General features: G+C 41.7%; 1 protein-coding gene across 1 annotated transcript in view; it reads right to left on the bottom strand.

Moving 5' to 3' along the window:
* The window catches only part of BTLA (B and T lymphocyte associated), a 20,655-nt gene extending 3,392 nt beyond the window's left edge, over positions 1-17,263 (bottom strand). Inside the window, exons 1-4 of the mRNA XM_006037949.3 lie at positions 16,816-17,263; positions 3,923-4,231; positions 2,784-2,819; positions 1,349-1,483 (exon numbers count right to left, since the gene is read on the bottom strand). Coding sequence (XP_006038011.3) covers positions 1,349-1,483; positions 2,784-2,819; positions 3,923-4,231; positions 16,816-16,903 — 568 coding nt within the window. The 5' untranslated portion in view covers positions 16,904-17,263. The remainder of the gene's footprint in view (positions 1-1,348; positions 1,484-2,783; positions 2,820-3,922; positions 4,232-16,815) is intronic.
* Positions 17,264-18,910: the final 1,647 nt, after the last annotated feature.

The raw sequence follows: 18,910 nt of genomic DNA, 5'->3' as shown, positions 1-18,910 counted from the left end.
CCCCCCAGCTCCATGCTGTAGAAGATAGGGAGGGCTGCTCTAGTGCCCCTCCCCACCCCCCGCAGCTTCTAGCCTGAGCCACTGCAGGCATGTGCTTGCATTTCTGGGATGTCTGTCCAGTTACAAAACTGATTTAGCCTGGCTGTGTTAGACTAACCTGCAAAGATTGAATCAATTCAGGCTCAGGCTTTTTGAATGTCTGTCCCTACCCTAAGTGATCCAGCTCCAAAATGGAAAATCTGTGTTAGTGCAATCAAAATAGATTCTATGTTGACAACAGCTAATAAGCAAGAATTGGGAAATGTGACAGAGAGTTTGTAGAATATGTTTGTGTCACTACATAGCTCTTTTGAATATGAGAAGAGAGCATTCCAGCACACTGGGGAAAACCTCCCCCATAATAACTGATGGGGAAGGATTTCCAATCTCAGGCATTAATCATGGAATACATTCAAAGTCATGCCATCCACCATGCAAGTATAACACCTTGTACTGGAAAGTCAAAAAATTGTATAGATATTACCATTCAAAAGTAGGAAAGAGAAATGAATACTACCTCTCATTGAAATCAGGATGTATTTGAACTATGGGATCTATTTCTGAGGTGCTGGTGAATACCATGCAGTACAACAGCTTAAGAGGAGAAGAATAATGGAACTGACTGAAAACTCAGAGAGAAATAAGAGAAGTAGAATGCACTTAAATGGGTTTTGACTAATAATACAGTTAACTCTCCCTCTCAGACATTGTTGCATGTTCAATGACTTTTCCTCAAAATAGAAAAAAAATATTAATGGCGCCATTTGAAACAATCAGAGGCAGGGTTTAAGATTTAAGTTTGTTTTGTGTTTATTCAAACTTCTTCCTCTCTGCCTGGATTATGCATATGGAAGAAGTGAAACTGCCAAAGAATCATCACTGTAAACAGCTAGGTTTCTGCCAGAAAATGTCATCAACCCATTATGACTCTTAGGACATGTCTACATGTTGCCCTATGATAACGTTGTTACTGCATTGTGCTTTAGTACTTCCCAAAGGAAGTACTAAAGCATGGCGCAGTAACCACCCATACTGCACTGTGTGTATGGTGCATGGTTAGTTTTAGCCACTACTTCGCCATAGGGGCACACTAAAATGGGGGAGAGTAATGCTGCAGCTAAGTAGCTAGTGGTCACATGTAGACTCATGTGATTGCTACATCACCAAAGCATGTTGTATGGTGATGTGGTGCATCACTATGGTGATGTAGGGTGACATGTAGACGTGCCCTTGGAGAAATTGATACTTCACAATAAGGACAGCAGAAAAAAGCCACAGGAGCAACAGGTGAAATGGAGGGAGAGCTCACCTTTGTGCCATTTGAGACAACATAGGCATATCAGGATGAGTAGAAACAACGCCCCCAGAGATGATGTGCCATAAATAATCCACTTCATATTGTCATTTTTATATCCTTGGGGATTTTCTTGGATGCTGGTGGTATCTGCAAGTTCCACTGAAATGTATTAGTATGTAGTAGAGAATGTTAGCTGAGTTATTTTGATCTATCTAATCAGTTTTAAATAGTTTAATTCATTAATTGCTTAATCTCCTAAAAGGACATTTTGAGATTATCCTTAATTGGGGTAGCTAAACAAGCATCATACAGAGCAGTGGATGAAGTAATGTACTTAGTGGATTGTGAAAGGCTGGCTGAAAAACAGGGGGTTAGTATTAAGAAGCTACTCAAGACTGCTGTAAAGTCTAGACTGTTTCTTCCTTCTTCAGTTATCCCTTTCCTAAACACTACAGTGTATACAAGCCTGAACTGTACAGCCTTACAAAATAGAAAACTGAAAAAAAACCCCAAACCTCACTTAGAGAAGAAAATCTAACATTCACAGTTCTAAAGGCAAGCATCTGTTTCTCAGATTCCTGACTGGCAATAGCCTAATTTTTCACAGTGCTGAGTTCCCAATGAAGCTAAACTCTTGGCGCTCTTGAAAAACACAACCACACATGTAGATGTTTCAGTCTTTATTCTGGAGTCTATCCTTAACCTCCCATGTGAAAGATGGCAGAATGAAAAGAAGGAGCCAGATTAGTGGAGTGAGGGCTATATTTATATACTGGGCACTCCATGTACATAGCGCCAAAATTGAGGAGGACAGTGAGCGAAATAGGGTGAAAAAGGAAAAGGGCAGAAAGATAATAAAAACCATATCCCTTTATCTCTGTTTTTAAATGCCTGTAACATACAGGATGCATGGTTTCTTTTTCTGTAAATGAGGTCTCTGCTGTGGACCATTGGTGTATGGTGTCAGCTGGCATACAGTGTGTGGATAACATCACTGAATAGGCCCAGCAGATGATCAGATTATGGCTTTGGGTAATTATTTTCCACAACCACAAGTAAAGGTGTGTTTACATCATGACATGGTAGGCCTCTTCCCAGTAGGGACAGCCTGTGGCTTATGTAGGAGGACTCTGTTATGTGTGTGAGAGAAATTAAAAGTATGTGCTGCGGTGCTTCTGCTAGAGAATATTTTACCGGCTTTGCCTCTCTTCTACTGACATAAGTTGTCTGGGGCAACAGCAGGAGGCTCTGGGAGCTCTGGGGATATTAGACTTGGAAACTGATCACAATGAGTTTTATTCCAAGCGAAGCACTTTATCAGGTAACAACTGGCGATTCGGCATTTTGGTTAAATAGTACTCCTGCATATGCAAAAGAATCCACACAAGATGCTCGTATAAATACTGGGTACTTCCCTTATTTTAGGAGAATAGAACTCATAACGTACTTGTTGATGGATTTGCAGAGGTACTTGTATCTCCTTCTGAAACAGAAAAGAAGAGGGAAATGAAACATGTCTGAGAATGCGTGACATTCTCTTCTCAGGTTAGGTTTTCTACCCTCAGACAGTAACGTTTCCCCTTAATTGAAGTAAAAAACATGACAAGAAAGAAGAAATGTAGTTGATGGGATAGAAGACAGTACTTGTCCTTTAGTGCTGCCTGAGAAATACTTGAATATTTTATTCTGACTTCCTTGATATGACTTAAAAAAAATAAAAAGCTAAGTGGAATAATGTTCTAATAGTATTAGTTTCACCATTTTTCTAAGCAACAGTACTTGTGAATGCTCTTTTTCTTATTTCTCATTTGTTTCTTATTTTCTTATGTATTCCATGCTTTCTCTCGGGGCATGTGTACTTCACCTCAACAACACTGGAGAGCATTGCAGTGAAGGATGTCACATCCACCTTGTGCACTTAATACCCCAAATGAATATAATGTAGCCCCATTACTGCAGCATTGGACATGCATCAATAAACTCTCCCAGGAACACAAGTTCACTGGTGTGTATACAGTGCCACTCTGAGGGGGCTATCATGCATCTGCTTCAGGAAACAGAAAATGCAAATTGGGCCTGACAGCTATTGCTCTTAGACTGGTCTCTCCTGATTTGTTTCTTCCCCTCTGTTCTGGTGCCCTTGTCTACCAACAAGCACCATATGTGCCCCAGATGATTCATATGACTTAAGACTAGACCATCCTTTCCTAATCTTCCTTGCCTGTGACTGATGTTTCCTACTACTAGATAGGCCATTCACATGTCACCTTAAATCTCAAGAGATTCTAAAATCTTCCCGTGACCATATTTTCCTTTTATAATCCTTTTGTGTCCTGCTCGATCTCTTCCCACTGACCAAAGAGGGAAGACAGTGATGGGAACATTATGAAGTGAGTGATACTTGATTACTGTGGTAGCTAATAGCATGGGAAATTATTCCTAAACAGTCCTTGCACTACCCTTGTTTCTACACCACTGAATAACATGCTTGGAGAAAAAAATGATCAACCAGGGTGAATGTTTTATACTTCAGATCAATTTGAATAAAGAGAAGCCCTTCACAATAAAGGAGCCTCAAAAACTTACCTAAAATGGTAACATTTACTGAATGGCTTATACTGCTTATATTGCCTGATATTGCTTGACAACGGTAAAGTCCACTGTCATTCCGATGAACTGAGGAAAAAGTCAGAATAAATATGGTATCTTCTGTCCATTCTGTGTAGGTTTCCCTGGTTTGCAGAGGTAAGCAGTTGTTCCCTTCTACTTTGCACCAAGACATGGATGGCTTCTCATGGCAGTATTTTACTGGACATTCTATAGTCGCAACTTGCCCAGATTTGCCTGTATATCGGGACTGCCTTTTAATCATAACTTCAACAGAACAAGTTACTCCTGGAAAAGACGAAAACCATGTAAAAATATGATGTGTTTCATATTGTATATTGCCCAATAACTCTTTTATTCTCTTCTGACTCTCATTACTTCTTACCTGAATTCTCTATGTATCTATCTAGACCCCAGCAACTTTTACATTAATGGTGTGATTAATATGTAAATTGCAGCATAAATTATAACATGCCACTTGTTCAGCCAATTTATGGTGTGATAAAATGACAAACCAACAACAAAGATACCCTACATTTATTGTGGAACCTCTCCATAGACGGTTTGTATCATGCTTTAAATTGTATGTATGGCATGTGCCCCTGACCTGGAGCTGCCCTGTGTCCCATCCGGATGATTAGCTGATTGTTAGAATAGGGTATGAGGCAGCTCCAGATTCTGGGACACAGCTATCCCGTTCCAAATCCTCAGGGTCAGGCAGAAGACAGCCTGGGTGCTGAAGTGGGACTAGAACTGCCTCATGCCCCATCCCAATGAATGGCCATTGCAGGCTCTATCCCTGGGAATTAGACAGGAGCATCCCTGGGTTCTGGGCCTGGTCACCCCTGCCTAATCCTAGAGGTAGCTCCAGATCTCAGATCTGGGACCTGGGACTGCTCTCTGCCTGTCTTGACATGGCAGGATGCACAACTTTTTTTGATCCAGTGTAAACTTCCTTAGATTCCAATCATGTGACCATATTAACCTATGCCTATGGTTCATTTACAGAAGCGATAGTATAGATTATGGCTTCCTTTATCTGAACTAGAGATTGGCTTTCATTACCAAAAAAATAGGTAACGTGAAATAGAACTCTTTGGATGGAAGAGCAAATGATATGTCGTGCAGATTACTTAATTTTTTAATTTTTCATTTTTTCATGCTAGGTCTGTTATTTACAGAGCAAATATAACTCTTGTACAATGTAGCATTTTTTCTAATATTGCATAAATAGACTGGGAAAAAATATCAGGTCCATCTTCACATTTCTCACCCCCTCATGAAGCCATATTTATGAAGTGATGCACTAGTGCGTCTGAGAGGATAATCTGATGAGCAGACCAGCTGAAAGAAAATATAAATTGCATCAATTTTTAGTTTCCCACACCCAGCTTCCTCCCAATGACATTCACTTCCTCTTGTTCTTATATACCATACCTCTGAATTTGAAACCATGAACTCCAGCTGTTCAGAAGGCAGGTATAAGTATGTGTGCTGGGGTTTTTCTAGTTATTTCTTGTTCAACATTTTTGCTATTCTAGGATTTACTTTAGTTTTCTGTTTCCTTCCTTAAATAGTTTTCAGTTTACTACTGCCATTCAGTTATAAAATCAGTGAAAAAGTAACAAAGTTGTGCTTGCCTTGTACTTTTTAGAGGATCAAGTTCAGCAAACCCCCAAATTCTGAAATCTGGGAAACTGAAATATCATAATCTTTTACTATCTGATATCTGATAGTAGACACTGGCTACTAAAGGAAAAGAATGTTGTACAGTACCTACATCACACACCTCATTATAATGAAATAGAGATAATGGTTGCTCCTTGATGTCCAACATCTTTGACTGCAGTGTACCTGTATTATGGATAGGACCTTACTTTAGCTATGTAACACCGTTGTATACTGAACCAACCCCTATGTTCCCAGTCTGCCCCTCACCTGCTGCACTGCCTGGTCCTGTTTCAACCATGTTCCTGCTTGGCATGCAGTCCATGTCAGCCCCTACTTTTAGCTAGTCTCTCCACTACACTCAGATTTGGTGTGTACCTTAATTGTATGTTTCCTGGTTTTAGAGATGTATATTTGGGTTGCTTTTGGGTGTACCTGTAGAAATGGGGTCAGGGACAAGGGAAACTCAACCACCAGTAGGTGGCAGAAAAAGAAGTTCAGTCTCCCCTCAACCCCTTTTCTTCTATCAAGAGTGGTACAGTTTCTTCACATCTCAGCAACTGTACAGTTAGCAGGAAGAAGAGCTCAGACTACACAGAAGGGTAAGACTGCAACAAATTCTGTCTCCTACATGGAAGAACAGACTTTTCCAAAGAAACAGGCCACCAGATCCCTTCAGAAAGTTGGTCAGCAGTTGGTCTCAGGCCCAGAGGGCCAGGGACCCCAGACCCTAAGCATTAACTTTGCATAATTTTTTATGATTTTACTGGTTCAGTATAGTACTGAGCATTCTTCCTCAAGAAGGTATGGGGGTAGTGCTGTACACTAACTAAGATACAGGCTGTGTCATTGCAATCTGTTTAAAACCATCATTTGATCACTCTGATCTGCTCAAAGGACATTGCTGGAATCAGTCAGGCTAGGGACAAACATTCAAAAAGCCTGAGCCTGAACTGATTCATTCTTTGCAGGTTAGTCTAAGCTGCACAGCTTAAACTGATTAATAACTGGACAGACATTCTCTGTTAAACCAGCTAATGCAGGCACGTGCCTGCAGTGGCTCAAACCAGAAGCTGGGAAGTGCTACAGCATGCGTGCCAGCCAGTGCCAAAGCGGGGAGGAAAAGAGACACCCTCCAAGGCTCCCACCCCTCCCTGCTAGAGTGGAGTGGGTGTGGCCAGGCACCAGCCAGGGCTAGCCGGACACATAGGATGCCACCAGCCTAGGGGTGGAGGGTGAGCTGCTGCCAGATTGGTGAGTGGGGATGGGGAAAAAGTCCTTTCTCTGAAGCAAGCATGTATTGAACACAGCAATTTGCAAAGCATACAACAGGGAATTATGAAAAATTATCACCTAAGATAAGATACAGCCCAGTAAAACCCAGTTATGTATGCTGATACACAACTTAGTCTAACTTAAAATGTAAAGCAGGAAGACAAGAGAAAGCCTTGCATAAGTCTTACTAATCCTGAGGGCAGAGTGTTTCCTTACAGCCAGGCATTCAGAAAGGCTTTGTTTAGGTTTTTACAGGTTCTGTTTGATAATGTAAATGTAGCTCTCTGCATTATTTGGTGTGCAACTTCCAGCTGTCTGCAATTTCCCTTAACTCCATCTCCAGCACATATGCATGATGACTTTTGGTCTTTGCCAACACTTCCTACCTCTCAGTCTGGTCCTGCGGGTCTTAGCTCTGGGCTTACAGGTGCAGGTCTTGCCTCTGTCCCCTGCTCCTGCTGTGGAATTAATCCCCTCCCTGGCTGCAGGCAAGCTGGACAGAGGGAGGAATTAACTCCATCTCTACCTGGTTCCCTGAAAGCTGTGGAGGTCCGCCGGGTTTGCCAGGAGGGAGGAGAGGGGATGGAGGGAGAAATTTGCCTTAGGGGCCATGGCAGGCCAGCGTCTGGCCATGCCCCACCCCCGCTCTGACTACAGAGCAGAAAGGAGGGGCCAGCCCTGCTGTGAAGCAAAGAGCCCCACTCAGCCCAGAGAGCATGCCGGGATGCTGGGGGGTCTCTGATTTGACTTAAACCAGCAAGGGGCCTGGGACAGACATTGCGTAAACCAGTTTGAGCCAAATCAGTTTAGTCTGATACTACATTCAACCAGGTTTATCTCAAACTGGTTTCAGCCATTTTCAAACTGGTTTATGTGCACTGACTGTGTTCTCTCACAGGTTTAAATCAGCTTCTGATCACTTAAACCAGTTTATGTGTAATGTCTGTCCGTAGCCTCAGTGGTTAAATATGCTGTTTTCCTGAGAGGATGCAGGCTGTATGTTGAGGAAAAATTGGACTTAAATGACCCTACATTTGGATCATTAATTGTATTCTGGAGCACTATGAGGCCCAATTAATTTTCAGACCTAAATAATCATGGCGATTTGAGGTGAATTAAAAGAGTCAACCTTTAAACAGAAAACGGTTTAAAGAGATTTTCAAAGTGGCCTCTTCAGCTCTATGTAATATTCTCACTTAAATGAAAATATACCTTGCTGAAACACTGGCTCTGGGAGCTGTGAACTGCTCCATTCATCTCATTGGGTGCTCTCATCTCCTCCCCACACCCCACCATCAGTACTTAAAACCTGTGATATGTATTAAGTATTCCACCCCACTGTGTGTTTTGAGGTCTGGCACACCTGTTTGCTTCTTAACAAGGAGGAAGGGCTTGCTTACCCAGATCCCAGTCCACATGGTAGGGCAGGGAGTGGGGCTCAAATATTCCTGGAGAGATTGGTAGCCTCTATGCAGAGGACAAACAGAGGGACTTGGATCCTTATCAGAAGTCAAGCCCTTTTCCAACAAATCCCAGCTTCTATTTGGGCAGCAGCAAGAGGGACTCAAACCTGACTAGTTAGGCACCCATATTGAGAGCCAAGACATGGGCTTGGTCATCCCTGGAGAGACAGGATCTCAAATCCTATCATACAAATGGACAAGGAGAATATCCTCCTTGCAGGTATCACTTGCCTCTGATGCCTCACCAGTCCCTCTCCCATTCCCCAAATCTCTCCCCCATCTCCTCCACCTCTTAAACCTCAAACCTCCCTTCCTCTCAGCAAGCATTTGTATATGCAATTTATTTTCTTTTCCAAAATATTTTGAACAGCCTTCAGCATTTACTGATGTTGAGAGTACATTTTTGCAAAATTGAAAACCAAAAAAATCCTGTGACAGAAGCATGTTAAGAGAATAATTTGCCTTCTTTTTTTATGCTCTTCCACATGTTTGTCTGAGGGTTGGTGAAGGGCAGTTTCAATGGCTATGACGCATCTGCCTCAAGCAACCCAGCTCATGCGAAAACCTTGCTTAGTTTTGTGAGTGCACTGTGTAATCTATTGAGTGTATAAGCATCAGACATGCTACAGTCTTGACAACCAGCTTTTTTTTAATACCTTTCAATGTTGCTTCCACAAAGCAGTTGCCATGCTTTAGTTGTGGTAAATGCCCAGCAATTGATGCTATTTTGGGTATGATTGGATCCATAGTTTGCTCCCAATGAGCACGCACAAACATTTGGTAATGTCTGTCACCTTTAAGAAAAGTCTGGGCAGGGCTGTTCGGTGGGGCTGTTATCTCTGGAAGTCTCTGTTCAATTTACTCCAAATTTGGAACAATAACCCTGCAGTTCTTGCACATAACCCTCATGATGTTCACCATGTCCTTCAAATGTCCACCAAATCCTCACCTGCAGGATGAGAATTTTAGAGCACTACAACCTTTAAACATAAAAGGATTTTCAACATGAACGATAGCACAGCTGGCACTCTTTTGTGATTGTGTTTCCAGCTGATTTTTCTTAATATAGACAAAAGACTTTGGGAATCAAAAAGTTAAAAGGTCCCTCCCCAAGCTAGAATGGTTAAGACATGTCAGTTTACGTTGTCAATGGACTGTTAAATCTACTGAGTGCTTTGACTCTCCAGCCTGAATGATCCAGTACCCTTTTAAAACTGGGGTTGAGTTGAATTACAATTCCAACATCAGTACAAAGCCAGGGCATGGCTTGACCTCTTGCCTCTGGAGCCATAACAAGATGCCACTCTGTCACTATACTCCCTACACAAACACACACTTTGAGAGTATTTAGAAATATTAATAAAAATATTATAAGCCTGAACATGTAATACTGTACTACACATACACACATCCCTCATTGAGACTGTACATGTTCTTTAAATTAATCACAAGGTGAGATCTTTGTTTGTAACTCAGACTTTTCCATTTCTGATGAAAGGAAAGTACAACTGGTCTTTTAGAATGTAGGTCATATAGATACCACAACAGCGCCACATGGCTAAATAGCGTCTGAAAATGGAAACAAAGACCTAGATTAGAAAGCAAAATTTTCTGTCTTGGAAACAGATTTTAAAGGCCCCATTGTAACTCTCACAAATTGGGAATGAACATCAACAGCATGCTTGTGCTGTAACTTTTTGTCTTTCTTCCTTCCTCAACACTAATACTACATTCCCTGTCTTGTCCAAGTTAGACCTAGTTCCCATAACAGCTCCTCAGAATTGCAGGGGTTTTATCCACCAGGATCTTATTACAGGATCAAAAGCCTTAGATTTGCCATTTTCAGAGCACTGGTATGACATTTTCTTCGTCTGCAAATCCCTGTATATTACTATGGTAATGCATAAATTGAAAAACCAGGGTCAGATGTCAGTTGGGAAGGAGCAATTACTCCAGAAAACCTCCCTAAGGGTTGCTACACATTTGAGGGGATTTCCTTGGACGCACATACTTAGAAAGAATTACATTGATTTTTTTCTTCATTTGAATTTGAGATAAATATGCAGTTGAAAGGAATATGGCTTTACTAACAGGCAGACATCACCCTAAGGTTATGACCACTGTGGACTGGAGACAGCAACCTTCATCCAACAGTAGGACCTTCCTGAGCTAGGGGAATGTGTTGCTGAGATGCCCATCTCAACTCAGACCTCTTTGAAGTCCTGAAGTTCTCACAAAGAGGACTTACTGAGCTGAAGCCAGGAAAGGGAGACCTTGAGACAGAAGCTGTCTTTTTTACAGAGACAAACTAGCACTGAAATGTAGAGATGCTGATCCCTCTGCTACTACTGCTATGCTAGCATTATAGAGGAAGACTTCAGCTTCCCAGATCATTGGAACATGCCTGCATAGGTGATCACAGTCAGAAAATCCTTTTCTGAAACTTTTCTGCAATGCTACTCTTAAAAGCAATGATTTGCTGATTGATCCAGGTGTCTGTGATTGCTGTTGTTTTGGGTTTTTTTCTAAAGAAAGTGCACGAGTGTGCACTGAATTCCAAAAAAGCTTTCTCTGAAAATGTGAATGCTGGCATGGGCTAGTGTAGCAAGATGTCATCATTAGTGCAGAAACACTGCCTTCTTTGAAGAAACAACAAAGGAAACGCAGGAAGTATATAAATTTCCTTTCTGATTTCAGCATGCATGATGGGTGACATGCTAACTGGATGTGCAGCAGGTGTTGCTAATTTGCTCCTTTAATTTATACTTCTCCTGTTTAACTGCACCTTCCTTAAATCAGGCTCAGTAAAATAATGAGGGTGGAAGGGAGACAAAACTGATTGCTTCTAATGCAGTAGATTCTCTCTCATGTTGTTCCTGCTCAATGATTATCTTGACCCTCTCAGCATCACCTGTGGACTTCTGGGAGTCACTAAATGTAGGTCAAGGTAGATCGCATTTCCTTTTCTAATACAGCACTACCACTGATGTACAGCTCATTTGTGTAATGCTTAAAAAAGACTATCTAATGCATGAAGGAGCAATATATGTAAAGCTCTTCCTGCACATCTACCCCAAATGAAGGGTTAGGTGCTGTTGATCTATTTATGCTTATTGATTTTTCACTATTAATGAGCCTAACAGGTGAAGGTATTCAGTGAGTAAGTCTTGCTGTAGAAGCCCTTCTACCTCCTATAGGAGGTTCTCTAGGATAATCACCTTTGGTAAGTGAACCTTTGTAATGTGCTAATTCGGAACTATGTAACTTGAGTTCATTTTATTTGGATGTGGACAAGAAATACTGTGACTAATGAGGGAATCTGCTGTAGAGCTGTAGCCCAAAAAGGTAGAACATTTATGCTTTGGTTTCCTTCTTTTGGGTATGTATATGCGTACTTATAACTTTGTTCCTTTTCTTACAGGGAACAAGGAGAGAGATAACTTTGGGTTTGCATCACTTTAAGTCTTACATGTTATAAGTAAACAAAGTCTGAAAGTTTTTGTGCCTGACTTCATTATAATAAAACTGCACAAGACCAATTAAAGCAATTCTCTTACCAGCTTCCCTGTAATGACTGTTTAAAGGGAGCATAGTGGGCCTGAGACCTCTGTTAAAAAATGGCTTATAATGAGTTTCTGGTTTCACACGGCATGCTAAGTAAGAGGTCTTATTGGATTGATGATTTCATGTACCTGTTATGGCAAATACTGGACTATGTTATGGTTATATATAAAATATAGAAGCACTCCAACAAAATTGAATCAGCATGCAATGGTGAACACCATTTACTAGCTATGTCTTGTAAGAATATCTTAAATCTATTTGCTTTTTTGCTGGTGCTCTGATAGAAATGATGTAATCCACAAATGATAATTTAGATGTATGTAAGTAAGTTCTGGGATGACAGCTGAAAATAATGCCTGTCACAGTTGGATATACTAGAACATATGCCTTCAGGGTGTTAAGGAAGGATGATCATGATCAGTGCTTGGATGCAAAACTCAAGATTAAGGTAGCTGCAAAACAGGTAGCTGCTTGTACATCCCGCGTGCACTTACAATCATCAGTAGAATCATACTGACAAAAGCTGCATATCCTTTAGATAAGTGATTTTGCAACCTGTGATCTTAGATTATCTCTAAGAGTTCTGCAAAAGATGACTATGATCAATGAAAAGTATGTGAATACCCACACTTACGATTCAGAGGGGTCTGCACATCTGTTCAAAAATTTTAGAGGTCTGCAAATGAGAAAAGATTGAAAACCACTGCTTTACAACACCTGAGTACTGTTGCAGAAAGCCAATCTTCAGTTTCTGGCTATACTGAATTCTTTATAAAGAAGAGTAATATTCTGTCTGATGCATCACTGAAATAAATATCCTAGCTAAGGCACATGCCATAACCTCTCAGAAAGAGGAAATTCTCTTTTTATTTATTTATTTATTTATTTATTTATTTTAATATTGAGAAAGGAAGTCCTACCTTGCCCTGCCTTTGCCTTAGAAAATACAGAAGAGAATAGTGTGGTTATGACATGAGAGGAACTTAAGAATGTCTTCAAAAAAGTAGAACTGAGATTTTTTTTTTTTTTCCTCCTGCCAAGAGTTACTTGGAGGATAAAAAAAAAAGTTTAAACATTGAGACTTTCATGTCACCCAATAATCATTTTCTTCTCTTTTTTTATTTTTAAGGGAAGGGGGAGGGGACATAAGTGTTTACTTACTGAAACTGTGAAGATAAGAGACCAGCTACTTGTTTTTGTTTTAAAAGAAACCTTTATCTCACTCAAAGAACAAGCAAAGGGGCTACAAATCACTTCCTGCTCCTCTCTCTCCTCTCCTCTCCTCATCCTCCTCTGTGCAAAGCACCTTTGCAAATAAAATGTAAGGCTAAAGACTTGAAAATGCATCAATATGATTTTATCAAAAGCAATTTGTCAGGTCTCTGTCTCCAAGTGTAAATTATTGATATGTACAGCTCCATACATACCTGGGTACTATGACAGTAGGCATGCTAAAATGTCTCAAAAATAGTATTAGTTTTGTTAGTGTTTCTCTATACTGGACACTTTTTTTCTGTCCCCCTCCCCAACAAGAAATAAGCATCAACCATGCCATTCTTCAGGCAAAAAATAAGCAAGACATAAGATGTAACCTTTTTTTAAAATCAATCACTAATTTATATAGATCTAATAAAGCTATGAAACTCCTGGACCAAATCTGCCCTCATTACAATTCATGGGCTGGGATATGGTGGTGAGATGTGTACGTTTTATTAGGGCCACGCATTTAACACTGAGTCTCTTACAACTTCCCTTTAAAAATAAATACACAACCAGAGTTTCATGGACAACTCTGCTTTTACTCCAACCTGCAACATAGGAAAAGTAAATCCAGAGTGGAATAGTAGTAAAGGCGCTATTCGAGTGCTTGCCTTGCATCCTGCATTCTACTGACAGCTGTTCGTGATGTTGGAGTGGAGTGATGCTTATGGAGTTGTCTCATTTTGTTTTTAGGGTGGTTAATGGGGGTGGTTTTTAGGGTGGTCTTGTTTTGTTTTTAGGGTGGTATCAGTAGTCCCTCCACAACCTTGGAAAAAAAATCCATGATTTGCATCAATACCTAGTACAATTGTCAAGCTAACTTCATGGATAAAACACAAGAAGTACACCTATAGGGGGGTGCACCATCCCTCCAACCATGGGACATTGTGGGCAAGGTATGATTGGAGCCCCTGGGCCAGCATAGGGTACCTGGGCAAAAAGCAAGAGCACAAAAGGTGCAGAAGGCCACTGCTGCTCCCCCTTGACTGACCTGGGGGTTTGGGGGCCAGAGCTGTTCCTGCCCTGCTCCAGCTGGAGACTGTGGGGAGTGGAGTGGGTCCATGGGATGATTAGCTTGGCTGGGGACAGCAGTGATGGCACTCAGTTTCCTCCTCCTAGTTCCCAGTCTCTGCTCACCCCTTCCTGGTGTCCCCTGTTGGCTGGGATAAGGCACTGGAAGGGGGGGATCTGTGTACCACTGTTACTGTCCCTGGCTGAGCCTGGCTCCCTGCATGGCTGTTTCCTGGGGCTCCACCTGCTCCTGCATCAAGTGGGAGAGCGGCGGCAGCACTTAGCTTCCTCCTTCCAACACCTGCTCCCAGGGGATACCTACAGGGGAGGGGCAGGCAGGGAGCTGGTGCTGGAAAGAGAAACCTGCATGCCACCACCACTGTCACCTGTGAAGCCTGTCACCCCACATGACCACAACCTGCATCTGAGTGGAGCCATAGAGACTCTGAGGCCCCACCTGTGCCTGGGTCAGCCTGGGACAGCAGTGGAAAGGGAGTGCAACCACACTGCCATACCCTCCTTGGTCTGCCCTGGTATAAGGTAAGATTTGTACAATAACATTATCTCAGCCATGTTGCATAATGGAGTGTTTAAGTGTCTAGATAAATATCCATATTTATTCTGGATGTGAAACATGACTAAATTAATGATGCAGATGGAGCTTTTGCTTTTGTCTTTCCTCATATAGTTTTAAGAGGGCAAACATAATGTCTTACCAGTGTCAAGTTCATATTTACTCTCCTTTATATGCAAAGAGTAATTTTTCTGTGAAAAGAAATATCAATTATTGTCTAACGTACATCTGCTCTTAGATGTCTGACAGTGAACTATAGTACTTGGGGCTGATATTTGACTGATGAAAGTTGCCTGTAAAGTTGAGTCAATACAGAAAATTAGACTACCTTAGATTTTGGCTCTAGCTTGATAATGGGGATATTTATTTTTTCCTGGCATGAAAGTTCCAAAGTTGAAGATTAATGCACAACACAGCAAAACCAAGACAAGACCTCAAAACCACAAGATTCCCCATTTCTTCTACTTTTCCTGATGGTAAGATAGTGCTTACTGCACAACTAGTGTTCAAGCGATGCAGTAATAATATGCTTCCTGCAGGTCATCCCGGAAGCTGCTTGAGAGCAGCAGCTCTGCTGATGCCAGGCTGGGAGGGCTTTCATGTCAGATAGGAGATGCAAATTCAGTAGGCTGGAAATGAAAATGTTGGGGCATTTTCTCTCTTATGCATGTCTGAAACATTGGGGGTTTTTTTTCTTTGTCTGTTCTTGCATGAAACTTCCAGCAGAAGCACTTTTGGTGGGCGAAGGGGAAGTAGTCATTTTTCTGTTCCCAGTTAGAGGGGAATTTTCAGATGCTCTTCTGTTAAGTAGGACTGGAATAATTTCTTTTGCTTTTGAAAGCAATTTGGAACAAGCACAGAAAAGCTACAGATAAAATGTTTGTCGTGTGCCTGTGACCATGGGTAGTCAAGGGTCTGTAATAGGGGCAGCTCACAACAGTTCTGCTGTTTCCCTCCTTCGACATGAGGGTACAGGAGTATTAAATAATTTGCCCAAGTGCAGGTCATATAGTGGCCTAGAGCCAGTCAAATAGCCCCTACTGCCAGGCAAACCAGATAGGGCACATCTCAGACTCCATCTGACATTTTTGTGTCCTGTGGCTAAAGGAGCTCCTGATGTTTGCTTAATTTTAATTTCTGTCTCTTTATATTAACATAACCTTTATGGAGAGTCTGGAATATGCTACAGATTCCAGGTGTTGGAACTTCAACAGTAGCTAAAATTGATTTGGTACATGGAATCAAAACAATGTAGCTTGACTTTTACAGTGTACTTAAAATGCTTTTAAAACAAAGATATTGGTTGCACAAATCTTGACTTAAGTATCAGCACCATAAATGTATCAGTTACAACACATCTGCCCCATTTTTTCCCATCAATCCCCCCCCAAATACAAAGTATAAAGCTGGTCTCCTGCATGAGATGGCTCATGACCTTGTGGTCCATAATCACTCTGGGTCAAAATAAGCTAAAGAAGCCACCGACTACAGTAAAAACATCAGGGATGAATTAGGTACAATCTGTTATGAAAGTACAAGGCCCAATTCTCATGTGCTCCAGTCATAAGTCAGGAGTAACCCCCTTGAAATCAACAAAATTTCAGTGATTAAAAAGAAGAGGAATATCAATGTGTATCTACAACACGTGATTTTAAACAAGCTTTGCTATTGTTAGACCAGAAAATGCAGACCCCAGACTATAATCTGGGTTTAACACATCTGAAGGATCCCTAGGCCATAACTAAGGTCTCCAGATGAGCTGCCACCACTCTGCAGAGCACTTGGTTGCGAAGTTTGAGTCCAATAGCCATCTACTCAAGATTTAATCTCCACACTAACTCAGAGGCCTGGTTTCAGTTGCCCCACAACCACGCTCCCGTTATTGTTAGCGCATGTTAGATACATGCCCCATTTCATTTGGCCATTGTACATCTGACTGTAGCTTCGTAATCTGAATGCTTCCCTTGCCAATCTACAATAGGAACTTCCTTGGTTTATGACTGTGTTTTTTAAGGTAGTAAATCAAGATGCATTACATTGATAAGCATGTTTCTTACCGTGAACCTGATGATTACTCGGAAGAAGCACCATTAGAAAGATGTGCAGTAAAATCCTACTTGTCTGCATGCCTGGAGAAGCCTTCATTTTATGGTCATGGTACAGATGGTTAGAAGTTCCTCAGTGGTAGAGAAGCACAATCCAGGTAGCCTCCTACAATGCCTCTGTAATTGCCCAAGGTGTGAGTCTGAGCTTATCTTGACTGAAAACTTAGAAAAGGGAGGGAGTTGAGCAGTGAGGAAGAGGGCGGGGAAGGTTTAGAAATCTGCTATGCAAAGATCTGACAGGTTTTACATGATGACTTTTTGTGTGGTTGTAACATCACCCACCTACTTGCTTCTAAAATCTCTGAACTGCAAAAAGGTTATGAACAGAACATCTTTTTTCCTCAGAGTGGTAAGCAAAAGTAACCTGCCCCCAAGTGCCTTTTTCAGTTCAACAAATGGAACTACAGCATTTTGAAAAAAGTAATGACTGTTTAATTTAATGCAACCTTTAAACTGTGGCAGAGTTCTATTTAATCAGACTTTTCCTGAGAAGTCTTGTATTTTTTCTCTTCTTAATTTCTTTTGAACTTATTTAATTTAAATATATTTGTAATGAGACAGGAAGATCTAAAGTTGCCAATCCAATTGCTTTTTGCTGTTTGCTATTTTGTACGCTTCAAGCTTTTAAATGAGAAGTGGCCAACCTGCAGCATGCATGCCAGAAGTGGCACAGGCAGCCTTTCTGTGTGGCACGTGGCAGATCAGAGAGGGGAAGGGTGGCACAGCAGCAGATTAGGAGTGCAGGGCAGGGAGCAGAAAGCAGAGCAGCAGATTGAGTAAAGGAAGGGGCCTGGAGTGGTATTTGTGCGGGGGGTGGGAGGTGGGCAGAGTGTAAAGCTCATTTGTGGTATGCCTTCCAAAAAGGTTGGCTCCCACTGTTTTAAAACTTTCTAGTGTTCTCTTTAGAGTAAGCACAGTTTTTTAGTCTCAGTTCCTATGCCCTCAACCACTCATCTTGCTCTTCCCTGGACAATCTCAGTCCTACAGTATCCTCTCTGAGATGGAGTTAACAGTATTCTAGACAAGACTGAGTGCTGATCTATATGGGGGGAGGAGCGGGTTGCTAATGGTGCAGTGAACAGAGGTTTTTTAATAACCTACTTTAATGACTTGTGGGTGCTTTCTTGGTGTGACAGAGATAATTCAGGACCCTATAAAAGGTGCAAAGGATCCTAAATGTTTATTCCTATATGCATTATTTTGCATTCACTAGTGCTACATTTCCCACAATCTGTGCACGTTGTATAACATGCCAAATGTAGTATATTGAGGTTTATAGCTTGGTCAAATTTTGCTATCCTTGTGAAAATTTAGACTTCTAAGGATGGAAGGAACCACAATGATTGTTTAGTGCAAGTGCACTCTGCACAAATGTAAGGCGCTCAATTCTATTCCCAGGCTACATCGCTGAGGCAAAGCCAGCTCCTACTTTCTTCCCACCAAATGTTTTAGAGCCCTTGGGTGTGTCCAGAAGAGTGCGCACATGCATTTCCCCAAGAACAAAAAGCAGCGGTACATAGTTGTGCCACTGCTACTTGTCCCCAGGGAATGCCTGTGCATGCATGCTCTGATGCATGGCAAGCTGCCTTAGATGGGATAGAGGAGGCTAGGGCCAGCACCTGCACTGGCCTCAGCAGCCTTACCTGGGGGCCTTGGGGTCTCCTGAGACTCCAGCAGCAGCAGTCTGGCAGCACGGACCCTGGCTGGCAGCTGGAGCATGACTCTGGCTGGGCAGGCTCTTGTTTTGGGTGGTGCATGCTGCCATCATGTGTGCCGCCCTGCTTTTTTCTAGTGTGGGCTTTTTGACACCAGGATCCCCTGGTGTCAAAAATCACATCCTGTGTTGCTAATTAGTAGCGTGGGGAATGCCTGCGTGTGCAGCATGTGTGGTAGGGCTGTGCAAAACAGCACTGTTTCGTTTTGACTTCCATTTTGATGGGACAGTGTTTCATTTTGTTTCAAAGTGCTGTTCCATTTCGTTTCGTCAAAATTGTTTTACTGTTTCGACGTTGTTTTCATGTTTCGCCCATAGGCTATAATGGGGAAG

Source organism: Alligator sinensis, unplaced genomic scaffold (genome assembly GCF_000455745.1).
Source record: "Alligator sinensis unplaced genomic scaffold, ASM45574v1 scaffold1324_1, whole genome shotgun sequence".
Classification (NCBI taxonomy): Eukaryota; Metazoa; Chordata; order Crocodylia; family Alligatoridae; genus Alligator; species Alligator sinensis.
Note: the sequence above shows the minus strand (reverse complement) of the source record. Positions and strands in the feature narration are given on the sequence as shown.